Source organism: Leptonychotes weddellii, chromosome 1 (assembly GCF_054177405.1).
Source record: "Leptonychotes weddellii isolate Sample4059 chromosome 1, ASM5417740v2, whole genome shotgun sequence".
Lineage (NCBI taxonomy): Eukaryota > Metazoa > Chordata > Mammalia > Carnivora > Phocidae > Leptonychotes > Leptonychotes weddellii.
This window is the reverse complement of record NC_138369.1, coordinates 129,611,714-129,628,581: the sequence shown is the minus strand read 5'-3', so window position 1 is coordinate 129,628,581 and position 16,868 is coordinate 129,611,714. Positions and strand designations below refer to the sequence as shown.

The following is a 16,868-nucleotide window of genomic DNA, read 5'->3' as shown; positions in this document are numbered from 1 at the left end:
TATTTTTAATACCATTAATTTTCCTCTTCCTTTCTTCCACTTACTTTGGATTTAATTTGCTCTTTTTTTCAATAGCTTATTCCTTCCTTTCAAATATATAGGTATTTAAAGCTATATAATTTAGGAAGCAAGTATAATTCTACTGATCTGACCTTTTATTATTTATTTCTCTGGGTTACTCACCCTTGAAAGAAATTCCCAAATCTTTTTTTTAGGGAAAACTTTTTATGAGAAATCAGTAAATTCTACCCAGGGGGAGAGTATGCATATAAATCTAAAGAAGGATTATAAGGATATAAAAAGCCTAGCATTCCTGTTACATAACTCTTGGTTTTTCATTCCATTCCAAGCTGGGTGTGTTTATTCTAAAGATGCTTGAATTTTAAGAACCCGCAGTTCCTGTTTTGAATGCTATGTTGTAATTACCAGTGACTCATTCAGGCATACTCAAGTTTTGGATGTAAATGAAGGTTAAGTATGACTTCAGTTAATTTTAATGCTTTGACTATACCAACCGCATCACTAGTACACCGTCAGGACGAGATCTTCCTCTGTTACTATTTACATTAATGTAATGAGTCATTTTTCTTCAGTCATTCTTTATATTTTTATATTTAGCTTTGAAGATTTAAACCCCACTCCTCTTTAATAATTCATTTTAGCATTCTGATTTTTAAATAGTTTTGAAAAGGGTTATTGCACAGATTATTTTCTTTATACTTATTCTGGATAGTACCAAAAATAATTCCCATCATAAAACTTCTTTAAGAGTTTCTTGTTTGTTTGTTTGTTTTTGAGGGGGGCACCTGCCTGGCTCAGTCCGTACAGCACACAACTCTTAATCTCAAGATCATGAGTTCAAGCCCCACGTTGGGCATGGAGCCTACTTAAACAAAACAAAAAACAAGTTCAAGAGTTTGTTGTTTTTTTTTTTAAAGGAATGATTTGTGCTATCAAATGAAACTTTTTAAAAAGTCAACCCAAGTCAAGATATTCCTAAATATACATACAATCAAGTGAATATTTGCATGTTTTAGAAAAATATTTTTCCTAATTCATCTTTTTAAAACATAGGTAACAATGGCCTTCTCAAACTAAATCAGCTAGTAGAAAAAAATCTACTACATTTTACATTTAGCTTAAGGTTAGTTTTGGGAAGAAGGCTTTTGATTTTTAAATGCCAAATGTAAAGCTATTTTATTTGATGATCTTTGCCTCCAGCAATTTTCTTTTTTTAAAAAGCAGTAAATTTTTAAAAATTGTATCTCATTTCAGCATCTTTTTTTTTTTTTTTATTTTTTTTTATTTGAGAGAGAGAGAATGAGACAGAGAGCACATGAGAGGGGGGAGGGTCTGAGGGAGAAGCAGACTCCCTGCCGAGCAGGGAGCCCGATGCGGGACTCGATCCAGGGACTCCAGGATCATGACCTGAGCCGAAGGCAGTCGCTTAACCAACTGAGCCACCCAGGCGCCCTCATTTCAGCATCTTATTTTTTGAAAAACCCAACATTTTGGCCTCAGATAAATTTACACAAACACTTCAAAACATAATATAGCACGTATTATTTTCTCACAGGGCATCCGATACTAATATGTATAGATAACTTGGTTAAAATAACAAAAATCATATGAAAATCAGCACAATACTTCATTTATTGTATACGTTTGGCAAACAGCACAAAAATCCAGCAACATTTTAAACATGTAAAAAGTCAAATACTGAACAGTACTGGGGATTTTTTTTACATAATTAGTAATAATGAGAACACATTTAAAATACTGCAAAGCTAGCAAAATGAGGGTGCTTGGCGTCTGAACATATACCACAAAAACACACAAACACACACACGCACAAAAACAATATAATTTATCTTTACAAAAATTACAGCCAAGCAATAGAAAAGAAGGATGTTAATAATGAAGATACTAACACATATGTTCACTACATGTATCTTACACATTGAAATGCTACATCTTGTACCCTGAAATGCCATGTGTAGAGAGCCAAGCAGAGTAAATTTAGGCTCATCACTGAGGTTAAGAATTATTTGAGAAGAATTTAGTGCTTATATGTAACATATTCAATTAAAACTTTCTACATAGCAATTCCTAGATCATAACAATGTGTTCCACTATATATCTGAGAAGCTGAATCTTCTTTGTTGACAGTATGAAATTTCTGACCAGTATCAAAATTCTGGTAAAACACAAATTGAAGGCATTTTCTAGTGTATGCAAATGTTATAGGGGGCATCAATGAATGTGGGAGAAAATCTTAGATTTCACACTAAGTTTCTGCTGAGCTTTGTCAAACCAAACAGCTCAACTCTAAGGCAAGAAAAAATAACCCCCTATAACAGCTTAGTGGGTCTTAGAGCAAGTGAAGATAGGAATTCAATCTTAGGAAAAAACTCCCTACATAAACAGATTGGAGACAACTGGCATTGAAACAAACAAATTACCTAACATCTTAACATTCAGTCATTGGTTCAGAAGCCTGACAAACCATCTATTGGTAATGTATTATCAAATTAACTTTTTGGAATCAGCACCAGTCCCCAAAACCTCAAATTATAATATTTAATATTCATTAAAATACATCCTTCTTGTGCTAGATGAACACAACTAAAATCAAATTAAAGAAAGTTGAATTGACTCAACTTATACATATTTTTGTGTATACTGGGTAGCGACTTAAGTTTTTTTCATTTACTTGTGCTTCTGTTCTGGGGCACTTTGATTGAAGAGAAATTCATTTCACAAGATTACATCTTGCTAAAGCATTCCTTAGCATTGGTCCAAACTTGAATTCCCTAAGACAAAACAAAACAAAACAACCAAACAAAAAACAAAAAAAGAAAACTTTAAAATGTGACTTTGCAAGGATTCTGAAAGCTGAAGTTTTTGGCTTACTGGTATGCTAAATTTCACTTTCTGGAATAACTAACAAGTCCAGCAAATATGACACTATTTCTGGCAATGGCTAATAGAAGTGAATGTCTAATGCTTCTGAAAAAAGAAAGATATTTGCATAGCCTATCTTCAAGAGGGGAAAAGAGCTCCTACAACTTCTTTTTTTAGCAAACTGAGTTTTTAAGGTTCATAACATAAACTCATTTACTCAGATCACATGTTTGCATCATTTCTATTTATAAACCAAAACAAGTTTTCAGGCAGTTTTTCTATGTAATACTTAAAACAAAAGAAAAAAAACCTTATTAATTTAACAATTAAATAAAAATTAATGGATTTTTTTTAAAAAATGGCTTATTAAATTATTAGTCTAACAACTAATATTGTGATAAAAACCAGTAACAGGCTAAATTACCAAAGCCTCCCCAGTGGTTCTAGCAGGCCGTTCAGCACAAAGTTAATATGACATACATACCTAATATGCTTAAACAAAAATGCATGTATATAAAAATAAAATAGTAAAATCTAACCAACTGGTAGAAACAAAGGGTTTTTTTTAACAAACAAGATACATATTCTTGAATAACTGCTAATTCATGAAGAAGCAATATTTTAATACTTAAACATTAAAGTATGTCAATATTTATCAACTTACCAAGGCTCCAAACACTAGAAAAAAAAAATCAATCTTTTGATTTTTCTCCTCCTGATGAAATACAAAAAGCAAATTTTTAAAAAAAAATCCTTTAAAATGTCTCAGATTGGCTGGATAAAGTAGTATCTAGTAAGAGTATTTGTTGTCAGAAAGGATAAGAGATCTTGTGCACTCACATAGGAAAAGTGTCCATGAGACGTCAAATGAGCAAATGAAAACAACCCCCAGCACATGTAATGCAGTCCGGTTTTTTGTGGGGAATTATTTTCTAAATTACTGTAAATGTACAAGAACGTCTGGAAGGACAAGAGAGCACAAGAGGGGGGAGCGGGAGAGGGAGAAGCAGACTCCCTGCTGAGCAGGGAGCCCGATGCGGGACTCGATCCCGGGACTCCAGGATCATGACCTGAGCCGAAGGCAGTCGCTTAACCAACTGAGCCACCCAGGCGCCCTGTAATTTCCCTCTTTGAACTGCTTTCGCTGTGCTCGCTTTGGCAGCACATATACTAAAAATGAACTGCTTTTGCTGCGTGCCAAAGATTTTGGACCATTGTGTTTTCATTTTCATTTGTAGCCATATATTTTTTTATTACCTCTTTGATTTCCTCACTGACTCACTGGATTTGGTAGCATGCTCTTTAGCCTCCACATGTTTGTATTTTTCCAGTTTTTTTCTTGTGATTGATTTCTAGTTTATACAATTGTGGTCAGGAAAGATGATGATATTATCTCAGTCTTCTTAAATTTTTTTTTTAAGATTTTATTTATTTATTTGTCAGAGAGAGAGAGAGAGAGCACAAGCTAGGGGGAGGAGCAGAGGAAGAGGAAGAAGCAGGCTCCCCACTAAGCAAGGAGCCTGATGTGGGGCTTGATCCCTGGATCCCGGGATCATGACCTGAACCAAAGGCTTAATCTACTGAGCCACCCAGGCATCCCAGTCTTCTTTAATTTTATTGAGAATTGTTTTGTGGCCAAATGTGTGATTATCCTGGGGAATGTTCCATGTGCACTTGAAAAGAATATATATTCTGTTTTTGGATGTTATATTCTACACATATCTGTTAAGGCCATGTGGGCTAAAGTGTCACTCAAAGATACTGTTTCCTTATTAATTTTCTGTCTTGATGATCTATCCATTGATGTAAGTGGGGTGTTAAAATCCCCTACCATTACTGTATTACCATCAATTTCTCCCTTTATATCTGTTAATATTACTTTATGTATTTCGGTATTCCAGTGTTGGGTAAATATTTACAGCTGTTATAGCCTCTTGCTGGGTTGGCCCCTTTATCATTATGTAATGCCCTTCCTTGTCTCGTTACAGTCTTTGTTTTAAAGTCGATTTTGTCTACTTTGTCTGATGTAAGTATTGCCACCCTGGCTTTTTTTTTCCCATTTCCATTTGCATGGAATATCTTTTTCCATACGATAAATCTTAAAATTTAAAAAGATAAAGTAGGGCACCTGGGTGGCTCAGTTGTTAAGCATCTGCCTTCGGCTCAGGTCATGATCCCAGGGTTCTGGGATCGAGCCCCACATCGGGCTCCCTGCTCCGTGGGAAGCCTGCTTCTCCCTCTCCCACTCCCCCTGCTTGTGTTTCCTCTCTCGCTATGTCTCTCTCTGTCAAATAAATAAATAAAATCTTAAAAAATAAATAAATAAACAGAAAGCCTCTTACTAAAAAAAAAAGATAAAGTAGCTTAAAAATCAATCAAGTATTTGATTCAACAAATGAGAAAATTCACTATCAAAAAGGTTGACCAAAAAAACACTTAGAAGTGATCCTTGATTTTTTTTTTTAAGATTTATTTATTTATTTGAGAGAGAGAATGAGATAGAGAGAGCATGAGAGGGGGGAGGGTCAGAGGGAGAAGCAGACTCCTTGCTGAGCAGGGAGCCCGATGCGGGACTCGATCCTGGGACTCCAGGATCATGACCTGAGCCGAAGGCAGTCACTTAACCAACTGAGCCACCCAGGCGCCCTGTGATCCTTGATTTTTAAGTGTTAATACTTTTTATGTAAATTTTTTTAAAGATTTTATTTATTTGTCAGAGAGAGAGAGAACACAAGCAGGGGGAGGGACAGAGGGAGAAGCAGGCTTCCGGCGGAGCAGGGAGCCCGACATGAGGTTCGATGCCAGGACCCTGGGATCATGACCTGAGCGGAAGGCAGACGTGTAAGCAACTGAGCCACCTAGGCATCCTTGTAAAAGTTTTTTGTTTTGGTTTACTACTACTACAATTTAGTCATTTGATTATATTCAATTACCACTTTGGATAGCTGACATTATAACAAAGTATGGTATATTTGAAAAGTTAATACACAAGTAAAATAAGCAAAACATAGATACCCATATTTACCCAAGAAAAACTAATATTTTTTTTTTTTTTGGAAGTGGTTCTTTTTTTTTTTTAAAGATTTTATTTATTTATTTGACAGAGACAGAGATAGCGAGAGCAGGAACACAAGCAGTGGGAGGGGGAGAGGCAGAAGCAGGCTTCCCCCCGAGGAGGGAGCCTGATGTGGGACTCGATCCCAGGACCCTGGGATCATGACCTGAGCCGAAGGCAGACGCTTAATGACTGAGCCACCCAGGCGCCCCAAGAAAAACTAATATTAATCTTATCTTCTCGTACTTAATTTTAAGTTCATAAAAAAAAGAATACTGCAGATTTTCATATATAAAAATCTATTCCACTTAAGGAAAAAAATACATGATGAAACTTTATAGTACTGTTCTTGGGCAATAAGGTGAATACACATCTTTTTAATCTCATGTGGGTATACTTGCTTACTATACTTAATCGTAGGACACATGAGCAGACACACAAGATATCCAACAGCATATCCAAATACACCTACAGTGATATCTTCTTTATTCAGAGATTAATTTCCAGTACCCTCAACCACCCCACCCTAGGTAAAGTGGGGAGAAAAGTCCTTTGAGCCATTATACAGTCTGCCTTTTACTTGGAAAAGCAGAGAACAGAAGATCACAAGGAGCTTATTAATAAGTCTTTTATGAAAACAAAACCAAACCAACTCTAAAACATTTGTGTTATCTGATCTTTCAGACCTCCCGAGATTAAAAAAAGAAAGGTTAGAAAAAAGACTAAATGTGAAGCAATCTGTGAAGCAGGGAGGCAGTAGAGTTAGCAGGAAGAGAGCAACAGATAAAAACACTATCAAGCTGTGGGGCACCCAGGTGGCTCAGTCAGTTGGATGCCCCGACTCCTGATTTAGGCTCAGATCATGATCTCAGGGTCACGGGATCGAGTCCCATATCAGGCTCTGCGCTCAGTACGGAGTAGGCTTGGGATTCTTTCTCTTCCTCTGCTCCTCCCCTCCCCGCTCACACACTTGCTTGCTTGCTCTCTCTCAAATAAATGTATTAGTAAATAAAGTCTTAAAACAAACACACACTATCAAGCTACAGTCATACTCACCCATTGGCATGTGCAGATGGATCACTCATGATTTTAACGTCTCTTAAACGACCTCAAAGATCCACTACGTGAAGTAACTGACACTTTAACTAAGGCATAAATATGAATTTGGCCAATACAAAAGGAGCCCATGTGACTAATTCCAGAGTCTGGCATTTACATCTCAAAATATCCTTGCTCTCTGTGCACTGCTGGTGATACCAAGTGGAAAGGGCCAGGGAAGGGATGGTGTCTCGCCAGAAAATGCGCATTTTGGATGAATTAAAGCACAAGCTGTTCATATGAGTACGATTTTTCCCTCTAAGAAGGTCTTCATAACTGAGAAATCATCTTGCTATATGATTTACTGAGATAATGCACGTCGGTAAACTGTGAAGTGCTAGACATATGTAAACCGTTGGTACTAACTGACACATACAGGCAGATCGTGGGTTATAAAAAAGAAGGAATGTTTTAGATTTCGTTCTTACAATAGCATTTTAACGATTTCAGCACTGTCCAAACACTTACTTGAACCAGAATAAGCTTCCGTGTTCTTACCTTCTTCTGTGGATATCAGTCACATGACAGACTTACTATGACAACAAACCGTATCATAACCACATTTCCCCCAAATCATGGTTAAGCTATCTCCCAATCCAAGTACTATACATCACTGTTAGGAACAGTATCTTACCCCCTGTCCAAGAACATCATATAATCCAAGTAATGGTGTTGATATATATTTTCAGATACTAGATATAAACAGGGCATACAAATGTGGAACTTTGGGTGAGTGAAGACTCAATAATTAACATTCTGGTTACAATACTCTTTCAACGTTAAGTGAAGAAACCGGAAAACATTCTGGAAGGAGGGGGGAAATGGGCTTTAAAAAATGAAAATAAACACTCTGGTCCACATAAGAGAAATCAGTTTTAAAGAAATTTGCAAGCACTTCTGAATATATTTGTACCCTCACCTACCTTTTTGCACATACTGATCTGCATGACTGCATAGCTTATGAGGGCCTCCTTTAAATCATGGTTCTTTTGTTCTTTGAAGCGTTCAATATCGGCCCAAGCATTTTTCACAAATTCTCTGAAATAAAATGTGTAGTCATCATTACTCTTACTCAAATTAGGTTAACTATATTATAAATTCTAATAACCAGTTCTCATTTGCGTTGGTTTTTATTTATCTATATGAAGGAAAAAGCTACTCTCTGTATAAGATAGTTCTATTTTTCTCTTCCTAAAAATTATACTAGGAGAAGAAGCAGAGAAACTGTCATACATTCGTCTACATTTTAATAATCAATACTTTTGCCACAAGAATCCCAGCTTCAAATTATTCCTATAAAGCAGCCATTAGATGGTTTTATGAACCAGCTCACAAGCCTAACAGAGGCCATGTGAAGTTGCCCTCCTGGGGTCACTGGAAAACATACTCTTTTGACAAGATATATTATGTATCACAATTATTATTATTATAACACATGAAGTTTTTTTTTTTCAAGATTTTATTTATTTATTTGACAGACACAGAGAGAGTACAAGCACAGGGAGTGGGAGAGGGAGAGGGACTCGCCATCCTGGGATCATGACCCGAGCCAAAGGCAGCAGCCCAACTGACTGAGCCACCCAGGCGCCCCTACACACTTGCTTTCAATGACAACCAGAGTTTTAAAAATTCTGAGAGGCATTTGTCTTTCTAAATCCCATTCATAAAAGTTTACTTTTACTTATTTGGTGCCAGCAGTCCTAAAAATGAACAAAAATACCTCAACACCAATGACAGACTCCTTGGTCGGCCTTGATCTACTTATTATCAGATGAAAAACAACAATAAGGAAAATAAGCCAAACTGCAATGGCAGACCTTTGATAGTTGCATTTCCAGAAATATTTATGGAATAATTACATGCCAAGCCCAATGCAGGATGTTGAAACATAAAGATGAAAGACACAGTCATTGACTTTGAAGGGCACTTAATCTAGCCGGGGACAATCACAGAGAACAACTGACCACCCAAAACAAAACTGCCATGTTATCGTGGCATGAACCAAGGGCTACGAGAGCCTGCGAGGCTAGAAGCAAGCCTCACAAAGGAAGTAGCGCGAGAGCTGGGCAATGAAGAACGATCAGGCTTTTGTCAAGTGATGGAGAAGAAAGGGCAAAGGGAATGTGCAAAGGACAGAAATCAGGAAAAGTGCAGGAAAATAATATTATAAAGTTGAAATTCTTCTTACTCTTTCCCCCATACTAAAACTGTTTTTATAACATGATTTTTGATAATTCAAATTTCTTAGGAATTCAATCACTACATTTTATTTTATTTTTTTTAAAGAGCTGTTTATTTATTTATTTGAGAGAGAGAGAGGGAGAGAAAGAGCACAGGAGCAGGGGGAGGGGCAGAGAGAGGGAGAGAGAATTTGAAGCAGAATCCATGCTTAGCGCAGAGCCTGATGCAGGGCTTGATCCCACAACTGCAATATCATGATCTGAGCCAGAACCAAGAGTCGGACACTTAACTGAGCCACCCAGGTGCCCCTCAATCACTACAGTTTAGGAGAACCAGTATAGGGGCACCTGGCTGGCTCAGTCGGTAGAGCCTGTGATTCTTGATCTCAGGGTCATGAGTTCGAGTCCCACGTTGGGTGTAAAGATTACTTGAAAATAAAATCTTAAAAAAAAAATGCCCTAGAAGAACAGGCTATAATGTAGGAATGTTAATGAAGATGGGAAACGGTATAAAAAAACAATCTGCCATGTAGTACATATGTCTAGTTTTGTTCAACATCTCAGCATTTTTACCTGCCTTCCAGATTTTTAGACTTTAACTGTTGTTCTCCTTCATTTATTTGTTCTTCTAGCACCTTTATTCTGGCTTCTCTCTGCTCTGGAGTTTCTTGACCAAAGAGCTTGGTAGTCATTCCCTTCAAAGAAAATGTTCTCACGGTCTAAAAGGAAACATAAACAGGTGAGTGGATAAACAAAATGTGGCACATATGTACAAAGAAATATTATTCAGCCTGAAAAAGAAAGGGAATTCTGACACATGCTACAACATGGATGCATCTGAGAACATTATGCTAAGTGGAAATAAACAAGTCACAAAAAGACAAATACTGTATGATTCTTCTTAATGTAAGGTATCTAGAGTAGTCAAAGTCATAGAGACAGAAAGTAGAATGGTGACGGCCAAGGGCTGGAGGGAAGGGAAATCGACAGTTGATGTTTAATGGTATAGAGTTTCAATTTTCAAGATGAAGAGAGTTCTGGAGGTTGGCTGCACAACAATATGAATGTACTTACTACTACTGAACTATACACTTCAAAATAGCTATCAACAATCCCTAGTATAACCATTCATTAATCTATGCTCTCATAAAATTGCTTTTAATTTGTATCAGTGTAAATTCAATAATAGTTGTACTAATTTTTTTCCACTATTTTGTAAGCTCAAAATCATAAGAGTAAAAACTATTATTTTTTTTTTTTTAAAGATTTTATTTATTTGACAGAGAAAGAGAGAGTTCACAAGCAGGGGGAGAGGCAGAGGAAGAGGGAGAAGCAGGCTCCTGGCTGAGCACCAGGACCGACTGAGCCACCCAGGCGCCCCAAGAGTAAAAATTATTTTTTAAAAAGAAAAATACAGATGCCTGGCTGGCTCAGTGGGTAGAGCATGTGACTCTTGATCCTCAGGGTTGTGAGTTTGAGCCCCATGTTGGGTGTAGAGATTACTTAAAAATAAAATCCGGGCATCTCAGTGGCTCAGTTGTTAAGCGTCTGCCTTCGGCTCAGGTCATGATCCCAGGGTTCTGGGATCGAGCCCCACATCGGGCTCCCTGCTCAGCGGGAAGCCTGCTTCTCCTTCTCCCACTCCCCCTGCTTGTGTTCCCTCTCTTGCTGTCTCTCTCTCTGTCAAATAATAAGATCTTTAAAAAAATAAAAAATAAAAAAATAAAATCTTTCAAGATAGACAGATCTATACATATATATAGAGAAGAAGAAAAAGAGAAAAACCAGGTTAAAAAAATGGGTTAAGATGACAAATTTTGGTATGTATACTTAAACCACAATTAAACATTTTTTTTAAAAAAGGGAAATAAAACTTTTGCCATTTTCCCCATACCTCATAAGTCTTATAACCAGGGGGTCCTAATATGATTGCTAACTCTGGAATAATATGGAATAGTCAAAAAGAAAAAATTTCTAACTGAACTTCTTAATCACATGGAAAACTTCTAGGTGAAGTATTAGGCAAATTATTTCTTTAGATCATAAGTCATATTTCTTTAAATTTCTGACATAAAAAATAGATAAAATTCAACAGGCAACAAAGGAAACAGACCACACTAAAACAAACAAACAACATTTAAAATCTGCATAACACACACTGGAACTTGGGTATCTATCAATAAAATAGGATGCCTTCCCTTGGAGGGAAGCCTGAAGCATCACTGCTTTAACACTTCCTCACTCTCCGGAATTTACTGAGAGAAACACTTTTCCCTTCACATGGAGGAGTAGAGAACCCTGCTCCCTGAAAATGGCCTGGGAATTTCCCCTGAGTTTTAAAAATAAATCAAGCCCAGTGTATACATGTTTTGTGGCCAACGGTCTTTTCCCACATATATCTGTGACTTTTCAGACATACCAAAGTACTTGTTAACTATGAAGTGACGGATAAATGGTGGTACTGTCACTGTTTCATTATTTCCAGATTGTGTATTCTCACTACAACAGCTACTTTATTCCAATAAAATGGTTGGACAGTAGAAAGCTGACTATAAAAATGATCTAAGATTCATACAATAAGATATGGAATTTTCTTCACAAGTATTCACTGTGTACCAAAAGCTCCTTCCTAGGAGAGATGCACTGATTCTAACTAGGTAAGGCTTTTCAAAGTAAACTAAAATTTCTATAATATACTTTGTAAAATTAAACCTGACAAACATCATTATTTCAACCACAAAGAATAATGTTTTTTCATTTGGACTTAACATAAACTAAAAGACACTACACAGAGCAATGTTGGCAGACTTTTTTTTTTAAAGATTTTATTTTCAAGTAATCTGTACACCCAACGTGGGGCTCGAACTCACAACCCTGAGGTCAAGAGCTGCATGCTCCACCAACTGAGCCAGCCAGGTGCCCTGGCAGAATTTCTTCCAATGCTATATAATACAATGTTTTAATGGCTTACGTCTTTTAATATCAAGATCACAACCCAAAGAATTATAATGTTGCCCATAAATTATTCCCCTATAAAAGCTACAGGCATCCTGAGTATTAGAGCTGCAGCTCCTTCCTTATATGGCTTGCTGCAATGATACAGAGACCTAAATGGAACACTCACCCCAGTTGCCAGTTCCTCACATTGCTGCTTTTTGGATGCTAAGTCCTGAGCAGCCATCTCCAAGTCATATTGCATAAGTTCATGTTTCCTGCATACAGCCCTAGGGATGAAAAAAGTGCTGCCATTTAATTTTTGTGCCTTCTTTTAACATATCAAAAAAATTTTTCAGGGGACGAGGGGAAGCATTCACAATGTCTTACTGGCTCAGAACTTGTGCACACAGAATTTTCAAGTTTAAAATGTAGTAGCCCAATATCAAAAATTAAATCTAGCAGAACATAAGCATAAAAGTTTTACATATACTTAACAAAAAAGGTCGTTTTTTAGATACCTGCAACATTTTTTTCAATAAACACACCATTATCATATACATTAACAACAAAATCTTTTGTATAACATAGAAACTAATGGTGGATTCTCACAAAGCAACTGAATATTCTTTAAAAAGATTTCTCAATATTTTCTTTTTTTATACAGAAATGTCTTAGTTTTGAGGTGCCTAGGTGGCTCAGTTGGTTAAGCATCCAACTCTTGATTTTGGCTCAGGTCATGATCTCAGGGTTGTGAGACTGAGCCCCATGTCGGGCTCTGTGCTCAGCGGGGAGCCTGCTTCAGATTCTCTCCTCCCTCTGCCCGCACCCCCCACCCCGCTTGCGCACACGCGCTCTCTCTCAAATAAATCTTAAAAAAAAAAAAATGTCTTAGTTTTTATCATAAAAGTAATCCACACTTAGTGTAAAAAAAAAAATACTAATACAGGAATGCACAAAATAAAAAAAGTTTCACGAATTCTTTCTTTTGCCTAACTCCACCATCCAGACACAATCCATATTAATAGATGATGTATATTTGGCCAGACCTTAGCTAGGCACTTACAAATACACATATGCACATGCCTCAAGTGATTCTACATCTCATCTTACTTAACTATATACCATGGACATACCAATATACATTAATCTTTTCTACAGTGTTTAAGAACTATACAGAATTCCACTGTATTCAGCAACTTTCTTTTGCTTTGTAACGAGACCTTGGTGAAACTCCTGACTACTCAGTCTTAAAAGGAACAAGGCTAACAATGTGCGGATGTTTTCATACCAGTTACTGAACAACTAAAGGAAAATTGGTGCTGTGTTTACTAACAGAATTCTTATACTGCTTTTAAAAGTGACAGGGAAATAACCAAAAGTGGCTATGACCAAAAGACACCTATTCCAGGAAAATGATTCATTTTTTAAAATTGGACAGAAAAAGTATACTAATTTCTTCTTAATTAAATAGAACTATATACCAGAGAATTCTGTTCGGCTCTGTAGGAGATACCATAAAAACAGAAGACAAAGTGCTGATATTAAGAACTTATACAACCTTACTAAGAAGATAAGCAGATGTGTAAAGAATTACAGAATAAAAATGGCAACATATTGCCTAGTGACAGGCCTACATACACTCAATCTGTATTTTGCTTTTAATCTTCAAACTGAAAAAAGTAGAAAGAACAACCTACAAACAGATCTGAGGTTAGAGACTGATGAGTTGATTTATCAATATTATGTTTCAAGAACAGGACTTGTCTTAAATGTCTATGCCTAGCACTCTGCAACACAGAGGATTACAATGAGACCTCATTCAATACCTGGGGGATGAATTCATTTAAAAATCACCTTACTGTCTTTACTTTCAGGCAACGTATGAGGAGAGTGGTGACCAGCCACAGGGCTGCATCTGGAACACTTATTATACTTACCGCAATGCTTCTGCATAAAACAGATATTCCTTTAACTGATCTGCATAATGTTCTTCATCTTCTAAAATATCATCAATAGAAGATGCATACCTGTTTAAAAAACATTGCACACAAACTTTTATCACGATACAAAGTATTAATGATCAAAAGAAGTGCTATTTGTTACCCGTCAATAACAAAAGTAAGTACACAAAGTTGAGAATAAGCATTCAGAAACACTTACAGCAATTTTTAATTACCAGGAAAATTTTATTGAACTTTACCAAAATGTTTCAATCAGCAATGGCTTGGAAATAAAAAACAAACAAAAAAAGGTCCTTCTTACAGGTAGCTTAAGAAGCCCCATAAGACTATAATATATTTTGTTCAAAGATATTCTATGAAAGGGCTACAAAATCTGTAGAAAAAATAAGAGTTTAGTATAATTGGTGCTCAAATGTTCCTGGCAACAACTACATACAGTAATGCTTAAAAGCTACAAAAGGAAAAACAGAGTAAATAAGATTATAAAAAACTTTAGAAGCCTTATTTTATACTAATTCTCAATAGCAACCTGTGCTTTGATCTGGACAAGCCCTTCATTGTGTTGTCGTTCTCATTCCTGCACCTCAGTCCTTCCTTGTACAGAAATGTGACAGCTCTCTACACTGCTTCTCCAAATCCTACAAACACATATCTCAGCACCTCTAGGAACTCTTCCCAGACTACTTTAGTCCTTAGTCATCACTCTACTTTTGATCTTTTTTTTTTTAAGATTTTATTTATTTATTCGAGAGAGAGGGATAGAGTGCATGAGCAGGGGGAGGGGCAGAGGGAGAAGCAGATTCCCTGCTGAGCAGGGAGGACACGGGGCTCAATCCTAGGACCCCGAGATCATTACCTGAGCCAAAGTCAGCCACTTAACCGACTGAGCTACTACCCAGGCGCCCCCACTTCTGATCTTTTATCAACAATTCACAACTTACATTTTATCAAATGTCTCATGTGTTGGTTTTATTTCTTCAACCACATTATAAATTCCATAAGGACATGGGTTATGTCATGTACTATTTCTGTATGGTATAACAGGCATCCTTTTTTCAAATTAATTCTGACTTCTTAGCATGGGAAAAAAAGAAAAATATATTCTATGTCTCCAGACCTGCTTTATGTAGGCAAGTAAACAAAAATACTGAAGTTGTAAAAATAAATAAATAAACCTACATTAAGATTCACTGAAAAGCTATGTGCTTATAGGATTTATAAAACAGGCAAAGTCCATATTCTGTAATTACAAACTCATATTTGCATGGAATTTCTTCTATGTGACTGAAAAAAGTCTTGAGAATCACTGTTAAGAGTAGGAAAAACTGCCTTTAATTCATAAACCTATGATTCTGAAAGAGTTAATGTTAAGGAAACAAAAAAGAGGAGCCATAGGTGGGGTGCCTGGGTGGCTCAGTCGTTAAGCATCTGCCTTTGGCTCGGGTCATGATCCCAGGGTCCTGGGATCGAGCCCCCACATCAGTCTCCCTGCTCCGCAGGAAGCCTGCTTCTCCTCTCCCACTCCCCCTGCTTGTGTTCCCTCTCTTGCTGTGTCATTCTCTGTCAAATAAATAAATAAAATCTTAAAAAAAAAAAAAAAAAGAGGAACCACAGGGCTGGTGGCCTGAAGACAGGAAACAGTGAACAGATAAAAGGCACATCCTTGGGTAGAAAAATATAAGTGGTAACGATTTTTAGATATCGGTACCGAAATTAATTTTATTTAATGCTTTAAATAAAACAACTGAAGGGATAATCTTAAATTCCTGAAAATGCTAAGTCAACAGAATACAGGAAAACGGCTTAGGGTTAAGCAAATTGGTTGAAAAGTAGCCAGTTAGCTTGAAAATGGCCCAAAGAAATATTTAGATAAAATAAATATTTTTTGTCTTTTTATTACTGAGTTGTAAGAGTTCTTTATATATTGTGGTTGGAAACGTTTACTCCCAGTCACTGGCTTGCCTCTTCATTATTTTAATGGTGTCTTTTGTGTGTGTGTGGGGGGGTAAATAAACATAACATAAAATTTACCTTTTAATAATTTTTAAGTGTACAGTTAAGTGGCATTAAGTACATTCACAGTGTTGTGTAACCATTAACCACTATCCATCACCAGAATGTCTTCATCTTCTCTAACACTAACTCCCCACATTCCTCCCCACCTCCAACAGTATCTTCTGATAAGCAAAATGTTTAATTTTGATAAAGAACAATTTACCATTTAAAAATTTCTTTTTTCTTTTCATGTTCTCTTTAAGAAATCTTTGCTAATTTGAAGGTTGCAATGATATTCTCATGTGTTTTCTACTAAAGGCTATAATTTTAGCTTTTATACTTAAGTATATGATCCAAATTGCATTAGTTTTTATGTAAGGTATGAGAAATAGCTCATGGTTAATTTTTTTCCTTGTAGGTAACCAGTTATTCCAGAACCATTTCTTGAGATGTACTATTTAAATGCTGGTCTATCACTACAGATAAAGGGCTGGTATCCAAGATCTATAAAGAACTTCTCAAACTCAACACCCAAAAAACAAATAATCAAGTCAAAAAGTGGGCAGAAGATATGAAAAGACACTTCTCTGAAGAAGACATACAAATGGCTAACAGACACATGAAAAAATGTTCATCATCATTAGCCATCAAGGAAATCCAAATCAAAACCACACTGAGATACCACCTTACACCAGTTAGAATGGCAAAAATTGACAGGGAAAGAAACAACAAATGTTG

At 36.5% G+C, this 16,868-nt stretch overlaps 1 protein-coding gene across 1 annotated transcript in view; it reads right to left on the bottom strand.

The window, feature by feature from the left end:
* Nucleotides 1–1,629: 1,629 nt before the first annotated feature.
* Nucleotides 1,630–16,868, bottom strand: part of SNX4 (sorting nexin 4) — a 70,278-nt gene continuing 55,039 nt past the window's right edge. Inside the window, exons 10-14 of the mRNA XM_081832474.1 lie at nt 14,112–14,201; nt 12,362–12,461; nt 9,811–9,956; nt 7,981–8,095; nt 1,630–2,813 (exon numbers count right to left, since the gene is read on the bottom strand). Of these exons, the coding sequence (XP_081688600.1) occupies nt 2,766–2,813; nt 7,981–8,095; nt 9,811–9,956; nt 12,362–12,461; nt 14,112–14,201 (499 nt within the window). The 3' untranslated portion in view covers nt 1,630–2,765. The remainder of the gene's footprint in view (nt 2,814–7,980; nt 8,096–9,810; nt 9,957–12,361; nt 12,462–14,111; nt 14,202–16,868) is intronic.